We start from the raw sequence: 15,168 nt of genomic DNA, 5'->3' as shown, positions 1-15,168 counted from the left end.
TTGCCGCTGCGGCGGCTGTATGGCACAATGGGCACCTGACATGTACATGCCCAGACAGCTCCAGCACCTGCTGCGTCAGATCTTTCATTCATGACTCACCGATGCGTATGACACTTCCAAGTGCAGGACCCCACTGGCATCATGATGACATGTCGACATGCAGGGACGCGCTGTGAGTGCGTCTCAACAATAGCAGGTTTCCGGAGAACTTGGGGTATTATGATTGCCTGCTTGGTAATCATGCAGGACAGCCAGGGAATGGTAGGTCCTTACGCCCAAGCTGTTGTGGAACATATTTATATGCTGCACATTTATGTGTTTCAGCAGTGATTAGGGCACCACCCTTGTTCATGGTACCCTGTCCTTGTCACAGTCCAGATTTGGCAATCTAGTCTACGATTATGCGGAACTAAAGACGTAAAATCGACTTGGAAACTAATCGATCGAGGATTGCGGCGCATACAAAGTGTCGCTACATAACAAATATCTGTTTTTGGACGAGGAAACATGGCCGACGTCGAGGGTAAAGCTGCACCAGACACCGGCCATGAGAATGGAAATGCCAAAGAACCGCTGGGCCATCTCAACAAGTACGATCAGGTGTGAAAAAACTGTTTTCGCTTGAAATGCAGCGTCAGAATGACGTTCACCTCCTGCAGGGATACGACCGCTGGCATGGCAAAGCCAGCCGGCCATTTGTGTAGGTGCTTGGCTTCCTGAGCTTGGGTTTTAAGAAGGTACTCACTAGTGGTGGTGCTGTGTCCGCAGGAATATAAACTTCCGATTACGGGAGACCGCACAGGGAAATGGTGCGATCCCAGTTTCTGCAAGATGTGTCCTATTGCTAAGAGGCGAAGAGCTCTTCTCGAGACGTCAAATTCCAAACCCTAGCAAAGTCCACAGTCCAATTGGGCACCGTCCAATTTGGCTTAAACATTAGGGCGGACACATTCAGACCATTTATATTGTCATCTCTGTTTTCAGGATGCATCATCATATTACTTTGTGGGGTTGTCTGTTGGCCTCTCTTTGTTGGATCAATGGGATCTGCAGAAGGTGGGACAGTACAAGTCCTCTGAGAGTACAGTGTTACACTGATTTTCGGCTTGTGTTTTCAACAGGTGGTATTCTGCCTTCCACAATGTTACAGCGATGGTGCGCTCCCCCTTGAACAAGAATTTGCACTGTAACAAGTTTCATCTTAGCTTCAACGTGCAACCGGTCATGCATCAGGGCATGCCTGATGCACCTGCATGCCCCTTGCCTGCGAGCTGTCTATTGATTGGCGTGAGCATCTTGCCAGGTCGGCGCTGGAGTGCTGGGCCTTCCTTCAGCTATGGCGTACCTGGGATGGGGCGGTGGCATGGTGTGGACCTCTCTCCTGCCTGTTACATCCCTTCTAGATGTGCAGGGGACTTGATATTGCTGCCCATGCATAATTGTGCCACAAAGCCGCTCAAATGATTAGATGGAGAGGAATGCAGACATCAAGGCAGAGCGAGCGCCAGCAGATAGGAGAAAGGCCTGACACGCAAGTGCATATCATGAACAACTGTACAATGATCCCCGGGGTCAGGAACATTGAATGATGTAGATATCCTCCCCTGGAGTGATTTGTGTGCATTGATGCTGCGCAGTTCATCATGGTGTCCTCCTGGATCATCACGCTGTACACGCTGTGGCAGCTGTGCTCCATGCACGAGATGAACGGCAAACGCTTCAACCGCTACCACGAATTAGGCCAGGTGAGTCACTGTCTTCTTCGTCTTGCTCTTATCATCAGACATGGTCAATTGTGCAGCTAAAGGCGCAAGCCTACCATCAAGCAACTATGTGAACATGCTGCGGCCTTGCTCATGTGACTCTGTCACATCTGCAGCAAATTTCCTGACCCCCACACAGCCTTGTACCTGTGTAAAACGCTTTGTTAACAAAGCGTTCCCATGCGCCGAGTTTACCCGAGGGGATTTCTGAGTTTGATTGGGTGTGTGGCTGGTGTGCAGTACGCTTTCGGGCAGAAGAGAGGCCTGTGGTTTGTCATCCCCTTCCAACTCATCGTCATGATTGGGCTGGCCATCGTGTACTGTGTCACCGGAGGTGTGTTCTCGGCAGCCTGTTACTTGACAGCAGAAGCCTGCTGCAGCAATTTGCGCATCTTGAAAGATGTTGTGGTTTGATGTCCCACGTAGAAAAAATCACTCATGCCCACCCATCTGATCTGCGTTTGATCTTGCAAGCAAGGTGTACTGAGCGCATCAGTGTTACTCAGGCGCATGAAACTTCAATGTGATTTTGCACAGGCAAGAGCATGCAGGCTGTGTGGCAGTTCTTGTGCAACAAGCCCTGCCCGGCATTTGGGCTGTCTGCATGGATCGTTGTGTTTGCCGGCGCACAGCTCTTCCTCTCTCAGGTCGGTCTGTGCTTTTCATCTCCCCATTATCCTTGCACCAGCTGCTCTGATATCTTCTTGACGCATCATGGCGGTAGCTGTATAATGCAGTGTAACTACAGTAGACAGGAGAGTGCAGTGTGTTCGTGTGTGCAGTGCCCCAACTTCAACAGCCTGCGTGTGGTGTCCTTCGCGGCAGCAATCATGTCACTCGCATACAGCACGATCGCTGTGGGGGCATCCATTGCCTCTGGCCGTCAGCCTGACGCTTACTACAACCTTGACACAAAGGACACTGCCGACAAGGTGTTCGGTGTCTTCAGTGCCCTGGGCACTGTTGCCTTTGCGTGAGTGTTCCGTCTCCTGCTCAGTTGCATATCAAGCCGTTGTTACGTGTATGCTTGCCGAAGAGATGTTCGTTCCACACGTGGCTCGTCTTGTCACTGCCTGCAATTTCTGTTTTCCTTGTCTGGCTTCCTCTGTCATTGTCAAGACTTGACAAGCAATCATTATGCATGCAGGTATGGAGGACACAATGTTGTGCTTGAGATCCAGGTGAGTGTCAGGCCCTGCGACCCACTTACAATTCGTTTGAAACTCGTCCTTTGTAATCAGGCATGTGTCAGGAGTGTTTTGATGCTGCGACTGAGGGGTACACTGCTGTGCAGGCAACGCTGCCCTCTCCGCCCGACACCTTCAAGCCCATGATGGCTGGTGTCTACGTCGCCTATGCACTTGTTGCTTGGTGAGTCCCAATCTTCCTCCTGCTGTGCATACCTGAAAGCGCTGCAGCCCAATTCATGAACCCCAAATTACTTGTGCTGCTGCACCCTGCTGATCTTGGGAGGAGTATCTGTCACAGGTGCTACTTTGCTGTTTCCATTACTGGGTACTGGGCGTTTGGTATCAACGTCGCAGACAACGTGCTCCTGACCAGTGCTCTGAAAGACACCGTTCCCAACGGACTCATCATTGCTGCTGACCTCTTTGTGGTCATCCACGTCATCGGCAGTTTCCAAGTGTACTCCATGCCGGTGTGCACCCCTCCCTGTACCTGTTCCTCTCCCAAGCGGCAAGTGATTTTAATGCTGGTGATGCTTTACCGGACCGGCGAAGAGGGACTGGGTGACAGGTCAGGTTCTGACATTGATGAGGGGGATTCTGTATGTGTCCTGTGGGATTAGGTATTCCCCTGCCCTAGTGGGAGTGGACGTGGATTACAAAACAAGTGTGGGGTGACAGAGAACATGACACAAAGTCTTAAATTCTGTCATTAACTGTGTTTGGGCGCTCTGTGCAGGTATTTGACATGATTGAGACCAGGATGGTGATGTCAGGCATCAGCAATGCCCTGCCCATGCGCCTGTTGTACCGCAGCGTCTATGTCATCATCGTGGCATTCGTGGCCATCGTGCTTCCCTTCTTTGGGTGAGCCCCTGGAAACACATGAGACCCTTGCACTTGTCTCATGCTTTCAGCTCTGACTGATGCTTATTTGCAAGTCCTGACCTCAAAACGTTTGTGCTTGCAGGGATCTCCTGGTGCGCATCTACAGCTGCTTTTGGACAGAGCAGACCCAGAGCGGCACTGGGCTTATTCAATTGACCTGGCACACTGCTATGTCCTGTCTATCGCTTCCTTGCGTGCTAGTTCCTCAGAAATGGTTGCCAACTGTTTCTGACTTTGTTGTTGTGCTGTGCAGGGCTTTATTGGAGCCTTCGCCTTTGTGAGTATCCTACCTTTATTCTGCACTCTCGAACAATCTTGATGTTGGGCCAGGCTGGCTTTTGTGAGCTCGCAATAGAGCGTACGGATATCTGACCTCTTGCAAAATGCGCGCAGGGCCCCACAACGTTCTGGATGCCCCCCATCATATACCTGATTGTGAAGAAGCCCAAGATCAACAGCGGCCACTGGTGGGCCAGCTGGTTCTGCATCATCTACGGCCTCATCGTCACCATCTTCGGTGCGAGCTTCTCCTGAGACCACACCTCCCATAAAATCCCCCTTCTGTAGGGGAAGTACTGAAGTTCATGAGACAGTGACGACACTGAGTAGATTGCTGGAAATGTGGTTCCCACCCGGTGCATGTTGTGGGCAGCACAGGTGGGCTATTGAGTTCTGCAGGAAAGGGAGGATAGAGAAGTTGCTGTGATGTGTCGGGAGCATGTAGCAGAATGTGCTGTGGTTGCACAACAAGTGAGACTGAGTAAGATGTGGCTGCAGGTTCCATCGGAGGCATGCGTGGCATCATCAAGAGCGCCAGCACCTACAAGTTCTTCCAGTGAAGCTGCTGCTCACGCTCCCCAAGCTTGCTGAACTGCCTTGTTCATGATCAACCCAAAGTCAGGAGCGGAGACGAACTGCACTGCGGGTTGGAAATGGTGAAGGAACTTGTACAGTACTGTTTATGGTGAGTACATACAAATTTTCTCCATGACTTTCACAGCGTGGCACACTTGTACTAGAGCGAGGACCGAAGTATGGCCTGAAATTGAGCATGCTACATGCGGATCTCTCTTTGTCTGCTAATGAGCTTTTTGCTGACCTCAGCAGCTGCGCAGCGGCTACTTGTTGGACAGGAATCTGTTGAAAAAGTGTACACTGGGACTGAGCTTTTTTGGACAGCTAGGACTGGAAGTGCCATAATCCTTGTAGGCCCTTCTGGCTTGAAGTGGCCAATCTTCCGGTGCTTAAACCTTAGCCGGTGTATAACAAATTGCACACTGGTTGAGCAGCATTGCGTTTTGTTGTGATCTGGCTGCAGCTGTCTTGCCGTTGCCTAAGTCTCATGAGCTCAGGATGGCATGATCCAGCTGCATATATAAGGGGTGCAAGGTGTACATGTTGGGAGAGGGAGTGGCGAGAAATAAAAATTTCCTTGCAAGAATTGTTTCCTGATGGGGCTGGTCTTGTTACGGATAGCTTCTTGGGACCTCACGAGGAAAGGGTGTATTATCTATACATGATTGTTATCAGTAATTTTTGACATAATCACAGGTAATATACATGTTTTTCTTGTTTTTTGTGGTCTGAGGCTTGTTGTAATGATGTCAGAGCAGAAGCATCTTGTGACATCAACAAGGCTCTGCTTGCAGATGCACTAAGTCCATTTGACTGTCAAATGACTGCATCGACACTGCTTGCATTGACATCACTTCAAACACAGAATGTGTTTTTTGGCCATCAATCTAGCCATAATTGACCAGTGCAGAACTCAAGACTAGCCATTCCACCCCAGCATCACCGAACGGTAAATCCAATCAGAAACCTCCGAACGGAGTCTTCTTGCAACAGATCTGAACAAAACGCCTCATAATGATGAAAGGCTGTCATGGCTGGTCCAAACCCCGGAGACTCTTTATCATGCCACAAAGCATTGCCGGCACACCCCGCAGGAGCTGCTCAGAAGTACGTGCCACACGCAAAGTGCGCACTGCAATGGTCAGAACATGCATCATCTCCAACACGGCGGAGTCAAAAATGGCATTGTCAATATATCAATGGCCCCGGGATCTTCACAGAACACCCAGCTTCGCACTGTGACCAACTCCACAGTTGAGGCAGTTAAGTCCCCGTGGCCAACCAGTGTCAGCACAGCTGCACTGTCAACTCGATCTTCTACAGGTGCCTCAAATTATGAGGGGCTCATGAAGTCAGGATTCAGTGATTCACATAAGGGGTACAGATGGGATGGGGCACCCACAAAACCTTTTGATCCTTGGTGGTCTGGCACACATGTAATGTCCTTCTCCATTTTTGAACAGCTTGGCCCCCGGCTGGCTCGAGGCATTATAAAAACTCAGCACCGTGCCCACGTTTGACTGGGTCTTGCTTGGATCTGGCGAGTCCAGCGAAGTGTAGGATTTTGGCAGCCTTTGAGTGCAAGCTTGACTGCAGAGGCACCTTTCCTCTTAGCAGGATATGCGCCAAATGACATGAAGATCATAGTAGTGAACGTCGGCACTGCCGGCCTCTGGCAAGAGTAGTGCATAATGATAATACTGTCAATAATGATAATGCCGGCGCTTGGCGTCAAGCCTGGGGAGGGGAAGGTCTGAGGCGGGTGGGGCTGAGGGTGTCTGAGGTGGATTGAAGGGCAGGGCCACTGGGCGGCCTGGGGGGTGTCCCGCAGATATCCTCCACGCCGCACCAGTGGCTGTAGTTGGCCATCATGCCGTCCAGCAGCGGCTGGCAGCCCGGGAAGGCCACCACAAATGCTGTGAACAGCGGCATCGCCATCAGCTTGAAGAAATCCACCTGCGCGCCAGACACCCACGTAATGTGAGTCGCCGTGACACATGCTGTGAGTCACAGCAGTAGCAGATCAGCCAAGGTCCCTGGCTGCAGGCCACAGATCAGTGTCCAAGTTGGTCTGGAGGAATTTGACTGCCTGAAGACTTGCTCACTGACTGACATCTCTGCATGTTGTTAAGAGCACCGTGCATGAGCCCAGCAAGGGATTTCTGAACATCATCACTGGCTTGATACCCAATTTCCCCTGTTGAAGTAGGGTAGGGTTGAGAAATGATAAAACCCTCGCATCACTCACGAGACCACACCAGACCTTCCAAGGAGAGGAGCTCCTGTAGCTGTCATTCTGGCAAAATGGAGAGGCAAGGAACGAGCTGCACCATGGCGTTCCATGCAGGGGATCACCTGGCGGGTGGAGATGCCTGGCAGGGAGCGGTCCATGAAGGGCGTGATGGGCAGCCCAAGCCTGGCTTCCAGATCGCCCTGCTCAAAGAACTCCTGCTCCAATCCGTCCAGCCATTTCTGCGCAAGCCGCACACAAAACTACTCAAAGCCATCCCTCACATTTGGCAGAGTCCCATCAAGACAGAGGGACACAGACAGTGACTGCATGGCTTAATGTTTGACATGTCTCACAAGATTGGGGGCGCTGATGAGGGGATTTTGACTTGCCTTGTGGATGGGCATGGGTGCAGTCAGGTGGCCCAGGTCAGCCACCTTGAGCACAATCTGGAACACCAGAGTCCTCTGTGCCTCGCTCAGCTCATCCGGCAGCCTGCGCACCCAGAATCAGAAATTCAAAAGATATCTCAGATCAATCCTAATTGTGAATCACAAGTGCAACATCAGCAACCCCAGCGGGATGCAGCCCGGACAGGGCACTTGCATGCCGCAATCCTCTCAATATTTCCCCCACTCCTAAATATCCTGCTCAGCACTGTTGAGTTGGAAGCCTTCTGAATTGGATATTCACAGAGGTGTGCCATCATGGAGGTAGGCTGGCAGTGTTGAGGCAGAAAAGGGGCACCTGACAGCTGGCACGGGTTTGGTGAGTCCCTTGATGGACTTCATGCGGCTGCTGAGCTGTACCAGCCCATGCAGCGAGTCAGCACGCCTTAGGTCCGCCACCTCATGTTCTGCGCTCACACACGCAGCCTCAAGCTGGCAGCATGAGAGCCATAAAGAGCCATTTTTAGCTTCATTTCCTGTACATTATGCCTTCATGGCTTCCTGTTCAAGATTATGGGAGAAGTTTGCAAAAGAGTTGTCATTCTTGTTTTTGACCAGGCATGATTATGTACATCCTGTCTCTTTGGTTCACATCACATGCATTGCAACTATGACAGGCCATTGTCCCCTTTTCTAGCCGGGAATGTATGCAGCACTCCCCATGTTAGTCAAACAAAACACTCTGCAGAGTTAGCAAGAGGACTTCTTTACGCTATTTTCTTAGCAAGTGTCAGGACAGTGACTCACTGTCTGTCAGCTCGGAGCCGGCAGCCAGGGGGCTGTTGGTGATGAGAGTCTTGAAGCGGCTGATGAGCGCAAAGTGCTGCTTCATGTCTGTGGCCAACACCATCTCCATGAGCAGGGCCCTGAAGCGCTGCTGCTCGCCCCTCGGCTTGTGCACCAGAAAATTGCACCTCCCCTCCTCGCTCTTCATTATGCTGCGCAGTACATCAGAGCCATGTGAATACATCATGGCATGGAATCCATGGAAGCAATGAGTCCTGAGACGTGATCAAACAATTAAAATTAAAATTGTTTTTATTATTATTATCAAAGGTTTTCCGTTCCTAAGGACCAGGCACGTTAAGCAACACCTGTCGTATTGCTTTCCACTCTTCTCGTTTCTCCCCAGTCATAGGCATGACCAATGGCACTTAGAAAACAGTAGACACTGTTTTCATACATTTGTGTGTGCCTTGCTGCTATGGACTTTCAAGAGAGTGTGAGGTCAAACAGTCTTGGGGACTGAAAGAAAGCTCACCTAGTGAAGGTACAGCAATGGTGGTTCTCAAGGACGGATCTGTCATTGTACCTTATGGCCAGAGTGTCTGAGGACTCCACAAGGCAGTCATTGGAAAGACCTGCATGCCACAGGCATGATTGAATTTTACATGCAGGTGCATAATGCAATAGCAAGCAAGCATGCAGCCCTGCAAGCAGGTGATGTCAGCAACTTGCTTCACAGATTAAGGCAAGGATAGACAGGACTGGGACTCATAATTAGGTATACCTGGGTGTTCTACATCGTGAACCACAGCAGCTATGTAGCTGACAAGCGCCTCTGACAGGCTCACAATACTGCTCCTCACAAGGTTGCCCTGGAACAGGATTGCATGCACTGTCTGCAACACGTCTGCCGCATGAGCCCTGCAGCAATCATCACAACCACATGAGATCATTGCACATGACCTGCATCCTCACGAGCTGCAGTACATGCTTCTGAGCAATGATGCATTTGCACATCGGCTTATAGCTTGCACCATTCAAGGTTGCTGCAAGTGTTAGAGCACGCAGCTCGATTGACATGTGCGGAGCATGCGGGCACTACGGGCCTGTTGTGGTATGGGTGGGGTCCGTATAGGTCCTCCACAGCGAGAAGAAAGTTGACGAGGCGCTGCTCATCCAGGCGCAGGGCAGGAATCATGCCCTGCTGCTGGATCAGAAAGAAGGCCAGGCACGACAGCGGCCGCCCACCTGTGGCCTGCAACCCCACACTTGCAAATTGAGATCTTACAACAGACTCCCCACTACAGAGCCAGATGAAGATTCAAGCGGCCAGCCATTCGAACAGTGCTGAGGTCACTCAAAGCAAATGGATTCAGATTTATTCTACACGGCAAGGATGTGACATATTATGCAGCACCATTCTTGCATAGCAATGAAGCTTCAAGACATAGCCACTTTTGTACGCATGCATGTGCATGGGCACTCACCTCATCGAGCTCTATAGTGTCGAATCCCCACTGGTCAGCTTCAGCCAAGTGCCGCTCCACGCGAGTCACCAGAGAGCGCAGCACATGCGGCTCGCCGTGGCCGTTGGAAGCACCCGCACAGGGCTGCTCCTGCTGCTCCTCTAAAGATTGTGCTGTGCTGCCCCCATTCACTGGTGTGCCTGGTGTCTCCTCTGAGAGCGAGGCTGCCTGAGCATCCCAGTTCCTCCACTTGCTTGCGCTGTCCACTGCAGCTTGGACAATATCTGCAGAGCTGGACGAGCTGCGAGAGTGTCTAGATGCCCTGCTGCTGCGGCTCCCGCTGTCCAAGAAGCTGTGGCCTTCATGGGCTTGGGGCCCTGAGGGGTTTGCATCGCTGAGGCGGGGGTATGAAGGTTTGACCCCGGCAGGGTTGACCCCGGCAGGGGTGTTTGGCGCGAGCTCGGCGCTGGCGGCTGGGGTGAGGCCGGTGGCTTCGGAGACGGGCGGCAGCGGCTGCGCGGTGGCTCGGATGAAGCTGCGGATCATGCCGGACTGCAGCCGTGCGTTGGACATCCGCAGGCTCTTCTTCTGGTCTCCCCCCTCCCCCAGGGGCACTGCATTGAACATGTTACAACTCACTATTGCTTCTAAGTGACAACGTCTTGCAGAGACACATCTGTAATAATGTATTTCTGCGGCATCACTCACCCCAGAATTTAGCTCGACCAAATTTTACCATGAGGCATGTAAGACAGGGTGCAAAGACAAGCATGACTCTGTCTGCAGGGCTCATTGTGGCCATTGCTGTTGCATGCTACTGATATGCAGAGCGGTGGTGCTTTGCTGTAATTTATCCTTTTCTCACAGGAGTGATACACCAGAATACTGAGGGAGAACACTGAAAACATAAGCACGTACGCCCTATGGCCTATGGCTTTCCTGAAAGCTTTTGAAGGTGTTGATTAGAGAGAATGGTGCGTTTTGACTGCGATGCTGTTATGTGTTCAAGAATGCAAGCGCACTTAATTTGCAATCATCAAAGCATAGCGATAGGGAGCAGAGCGCGCACCCGACAGGCCCTGCCCGGCGAAGCTTTGCGAGCGGCTTTTACTGAAGGAGGACCGGCCGCTGCTGGGGCCGCTGTCGCTGCCCTCCCCGCCGCCAGCCGTCGCCACCGAGCCCACAAAGCCGTGGCTCACTGCAAAACTCTGGGAGCGGGAAGCCAGGGGGGAGGTGCGTGTGCGAGGGAGGCCCCAGAAGCCGGAGAGTGAGGTTGCTGCCATGGAGGGGCAGCGCGTCTCGATCAGGCTGAGCACGTTGGAGCCGGTGTAGGAGGCTGAGCTGTGCCGCCGCAGCAGGCCCTCCAGCTCCAGCGGCTGCTGCAGATCTGCGCGCACATGCCAAATCTCTCACTCACGCTCCAGTGCCATTAAAGAGACAGGGCACGCTCGCGGACTGGGGCTTGTGGCTTCCTAAAAGCCTCAGGTCGGGGATTTTGCTGATGAACCCTTTTTGTTGCTTTACAGCGGTGGAGATTCAGGCAGAGTGGTGAAAATATAATTGTGTTGCATGTATAAAGCGGGTTGGCTGCTTCAAGTTGCCTGCCGAAAGATTTGCTTGCAGGCAACGCATATCAGCGAGCAAGGCACCATGGCAGTTTGGTGCCTTTGAGCTCAGTTGGCGGCATAGTAGCATTGTGCCATTGCCTGGCGTGCATCAGGATGAAGCACACGCAGAGCAACAGTCCTTTCTCGGTTGCTGGTAGGGTGAATCACTCGCCTTCTGTGCGCAGGAGCATTTTGCGCAGGTGGCTCACTCGCCCTGGGCTGATAGTGGTTCCAGCCTCAATGTCGTCCAGCAACCGCATTACCAAGTCCATTGCTGTGTCCATGCTTATTTGCGGCATCACAACGTCTGCAGAGGGCAGATCGACCCTTAAACTCGCAGCAACGCTTAAAATTATTGCTAGAGCGTCCATTGTTGCCGAATGGGTATGGTACCAAAAAGCGTACCGGGGAACGACATAGAAGTGCTGGATCGCGGGCTTCTGGGGCTTATATGTGGGCTGGATGTGTCTGTCAGCTGTCTCAAGTTTAGATTCTCAAGCGACATCGTTCTCACACGGTCCAGTGGGCGCCGCTGAGTGGCAGACGCTATTTCAGAAGATGTCCTCATCAGGGGCAACTCAGACGTCATAATTGCGTCCTTGCGTTTCTACCTCCTAAATTCCTTCAATTTTGAAATAAGTTCGACATTTTACATTCCACTGGCTCGCCAGATTCTGCTCTTTCTGGCACACCAAAGTTTTCCGACAAAACCAATGGGCTCTGTCAGTCCGAAGAAAGCCCTGATGAGATCACTCGCGACAGTGAAACGCTTAATTTCTGAGTTATTCGATTGCTGTCTTCTATCAACACGTTACTTGACATATGGCTGCGCAGAAACTTGCTTTAGATCCAATATCGCACCCGAAGCGTTACACACACTCACGTAAGAGCACAGGGCAAACCCACGTGGTAAGGGCAACCGAACATTGAGAAGCACATCAACATTGACGTCGTAAATTTCTCAGTAAATTATTGAAGTGGGTCTCCTGAGTGTCCATTTTAGCATGCGTACCACTTTCCAAATTTCTCTTAGCTTCCCCAACTCTTCTGCACAATCCTTCGCAGAGCATCCTGATCGGTGCACGCAGTTGACACAGTGCAGAACATTGTGTCTTGCTAGGAAATTTACACAGGCTCGAGCAGCACTGCACAGCCAGCAGAACGGAAGATTACGCAGAACTTGCAGATCAGGGCAGGCTGGCAGAGCTTGTCGAATAAGCCTGAAGACGATGGCATCAGCGGTGTCATCACCGACAGCAGATGATGTGGCAGTAGTGCTAGTCGATCATGGATCGAAGCGGGCGGAAGCCAATGAGATGCTAGAGGAATTTGCAACATTGTACAGGCGAGCAGGAGCAATTCGGATCTGAAATAGCTGAGCCTGCCGGACCTTTGAAATGGCTATGCTAAACGAGTTCTGGTGTCTGTTCTTTCACAGGAATCTCAGCAGTCGACAGAGGGTGGAGATTGCGCACATGGAACTGGCAGAACCCAGCATAGGTACTGCTGTGTCCAGATGCGCATCGGAGGGCTTCAGGAAAATCGTGATCGCGCCATACTTCTTGTCACGCGGCCGCCACATCACATCAGACATCCCTGCTCTGGTGGCAGAGGCGCAGAAAGCACACCCGGAAGTGGAGTGTGTCATCGCAGAGCCAATTGGTATGATCTTTTCCCAGCTGCAATAAATTTGCCCCTGTCACTGCAGGGTTGTGAGTTGCCTGATGAATTTGGCTGACAGCTGATGCACGCATGCAGGTATTGATCCCCTCATGGCGCAAGTGATTGAGAACAGAGTAGCTGGTGCTTTGCAATCAGCCTAGGCGCCGACGAGACATAAGCAGGGTTTCAGGAGCTGCGCAGCTTGACACCTCAACAGCCAACGCACCATTGTATATTCAGTGCATCAGTGATGACATGGTCGCAATTGGATTGGGTGGGTTGGTCAGCAATCACAAAGACATTCGTTTGCAAACAAAGCAGCAGCAAAAACAGTTTGAGATCCACTTCAGACCCTTGTAACAAACCCCAGACAGAGTCAAAGATTTAAAGGTCTCTTCAGAACGTCATGTCCTTGGCATTGAAGCAGAACATTAGGCGTGCACAACAACCACAGTGCCAAAGAGGGCAGCAGTGAGTCCCAGGCATAACGCCACTATGTATAGGAAAGCGGTCCTCCTCGACTTCAGGTGCAGGGCACGCTGGAATGCTCCCAGGCCCTTGTCCACCACAGGTGCCAGCAGCAGTGCACCGGCGGCTCTTGCAGCCTGCTCGCAGGCACACATGATATTCATGCATCACCTTTCGAGATACTGACAAAGCAACTACCACCTAAATGTGGACCACCCTACAATAGGAGAACACAGCGACACCTCAATCCTGCAACTCGACACCTGGAAGCTATTGAGAGAGGTCCTCTTGCCTGCAGAAGACTGGTCATCGAAGTTGGGGTCTGCATATGTGTAATATAACTTAAGATAAAATTCTGCCCATGCAAGTGTGTATTTATCATGTAAGAGCTGCACCTTTGTGAGCTGACTGCCTGCCCATGTGATGCCAAGCACCTCCACAAGCTTCCTCGCTGCTTCAGCATAGCCCAGCCCTGCACATGCCACATCGACCCGAGTTCTATCTAAGCATGCCTCCACCTTCGCTTTTTGCCTTGATGCTGTGACTGAAAATAGCAATTGACAACCGTGCTAAGACAGGCCGTGAAGGGGTATGCTGCAGACCTCTAGGGACCTTGAAGCCAACAGTCCACATGTAAGTGAACATCGCCGTGTAGTACACTGTGTTAAGGAGCCCATAGGCCACAACGCCAGCCAAGCCATACACCTTCAAACGCTGCGTCAAGCTCTGAGATGCTTCCTTCCTGCGCCACAGTCTCGACTGAATCCTCCCTTTGCTGCAAGCAGTCTGCGTCCACCAATTAGATGCACTGTTTTTTTCTCACATGAGACGTGCCTTGGAGCTGCTGCAGCACAGAATGATGCAGAGCCGCTGCCTCCTGTGAACGAAGCCACGCCGGAGAGGGCGCCACTGAGAGCCATCTGCTGTCAAGCAATAAATCAGAATTACTGTGGCAACACAAAAAATGGGAGCACATCCAAAATCCAAGCATGCATGTCTCCATCCTGTTGCAGATGCTGGAAGGAGATGAATGCTGACCTTCACATCTTGCGATTCATTGACCTCAATGCTCGCAACGGACCCATTCTGGCTTCTGAAAAGTGCTGTGCCAACGCCGTTGGAAAAGTTTGCAAGCCCTTGAGAACCAGATGCTGCCTGCGCACATCCCGCCTAACATTCTGGACTTTTTTGCCACGCATTTGCATATATTTGGCACTGCATCAAGTGGCGCGTTTGCTGGCATTTGTAGGCAATGCTGTTAGGAATTCTGAACTCGATCCTTGCTCGGCGTTCAAAGTTCCCAAGAGACTAGAGAAATTGTGGTCTGAGCATGAATAGAAAATTTGGGGCATTTGAAGCTGAAGCATACGAGAACAGGAGAAGCAAATTCACCTGGGCTTGACTAACAGAAAGACGCCGTCTTTTCACACTTTTTGCAGAAGAAAAGACTTTGCAGTCTTCCCTGCAAAGTTCAGGTGTAAAGTGAACGCTCTTTCCAAACATCTTGTCAATTCTCACCGTATTGTTATCTTTTGCCCGGATCCAGCGTTTGGACGAAACAATCGAATCGAATTTCTTGGCATGTGGGCCCACGTGTCTATCCTGAAAGCAGCTGAGGTGGCCACACATGCATGATGGACATGCACAAGCACGTCGCGCGTCTTCAACCCCAGCATGCTTATGCTGCAGGTGTGCAGTGTCAGCCAGCTCTTCAGTGCATGCATGCATTCACCTGCCATGGGCAGCAGCTGCAGCGGGTACTACCCGCTGGTGCCTCTTGACGCCAATTTGTAGGTTGCAAATTTGCATTCGAATGCTGGCTGTAAGGTACTGTGATGCAAAAGCTCAGGCTGCTGCATGAGCATGG

General features: G+C 51.5%; 4 protein-coding genes across 4 annotated transcripts; 2 read left to right on the top strand and 2 right to left on the bottom strand.

The window, feature by feature from the left end:
- The first annotated feature begins 452 nt into the window (after positions 1 to 452).
- COCSUDRAFT_31400 (amino acid transmembrane transporter) lies at positions 453 to 5,455 on the top strand. The gene is made up of 16 exons (XM_005643686.1): positions 453 to 600; positions 769 to 809; positions 1,122 to 1,155; positions 1,304 to 1,366; positions 1,638 to 1,745; positions 2,004 to 2,097; positions 2,301 to 2,410; positions 2,546 to 2,736; positions 2,911 to 2,944; positions 3,058 to 3,134; positions 3,252 to 3,423; positions 3,690 to 3,817; positions 3,921 to 3,930; positions 4,092 to 4,115; positions 4,232 to 4,355; positions 4,616 to 5,455. Exons 1-16 carry the CDS (start codon positions 508 to 510, stop codon positions 4,675 to 4,677), a joined length of 1,365 nt encoding a protein of 454 aa, XP_005643743.1. The 5' UTR covers positions 453 to 507; the 3' UTR covers positions 4,678 to 5,455.
- Positions 5,456 to 6,553: 1,098 nt separating this feature from the next.
- On the bottom strand, positions 6,554 to 9,654 carry COCSUDRAFT_5325 (3',5'-cyclic-nucleotide phosphodiesterase; the record flags this gene model as incomplete). Its single annotated transcript, XM_005643685.1, has 9 exons — positions 6,554 to 6,649; positions 7,049 to 7,165; positions 7,280 to 7,400; positions 8,116 to 8,310; positions 8,634 to 8,733; positions 8,883 to 9,019; positions 9,057 to 9,061; positions 9,201 to 9,353; positions 9,586 to 9,654. Coding segments are annotated over 9 exons (993 nt in total), but the record flags the coding sequence as incomplete, so codon positions are not given.
- Positions 9,655 to 12,400: 2,746 nt separating this feature from the next.
- Positions 12,401 to 12,994, top strand: COCSUDRAFT_20050 (CbiX-domain-containing protein; the record flags this gene model as incomplete). Its single annotated transcript, XM_005643684.1, has 3 exons — positions 12,401 to 12,510; positions 12,610 to 12,833; positions 12,930 to 12,994. 3 exons carry the CDS (start codon positions 12,401 to 12,403, stop codon positions 12,992 to 12,994), a joined length of 399 nt encoding a protein of 132 aa, XP_005643741.1.
- A 270-nt stretch (positions 12,995 to 13,264) lies between these two features.
- Positions 13,265 to 14,221, bottom strand: COCSUDRAFT_59680 (hypothetical protein; the record flags this gene model as incomplete). The annotated part of the gene is made up of 4 exons (XM_005643683.1): positions 13,265 to 13,438; positions 13,697 to 13,773; positions 13,904 to 14,043; positions 14,187 to 14,221. The coding sequence occupies 4 exons, from the start codon at positions 14,219 to 14,221 to the stop codon at positions 13,265 to 13,267; spliced, it is 426 nt and encodes a 141-aa protein (XP_005643740.1).
- Between the last annotated feature and the right edge of the window lie 947 nt (positions 14,222 to 15,168).

The sequence above is a fragment of the Coccomyxa subellipsoidea genome, assembly GCF_000258705.1.
Source record: "Coccomyxa subellipsoidea C-169, whole genome shotgun sequence".
Lineage (NCBI taxonomy): Eukaryota > Viridiplantae > Chlorophyta > Trebouxiophyceae > Coccomyxaceae > Coccomyxa > Coccomyxa subellipsoidea.
Note: the sequence above shows the minus strand (reverse complement) of the source record. Positions and strands in the feature narration are given on the sequence as shown.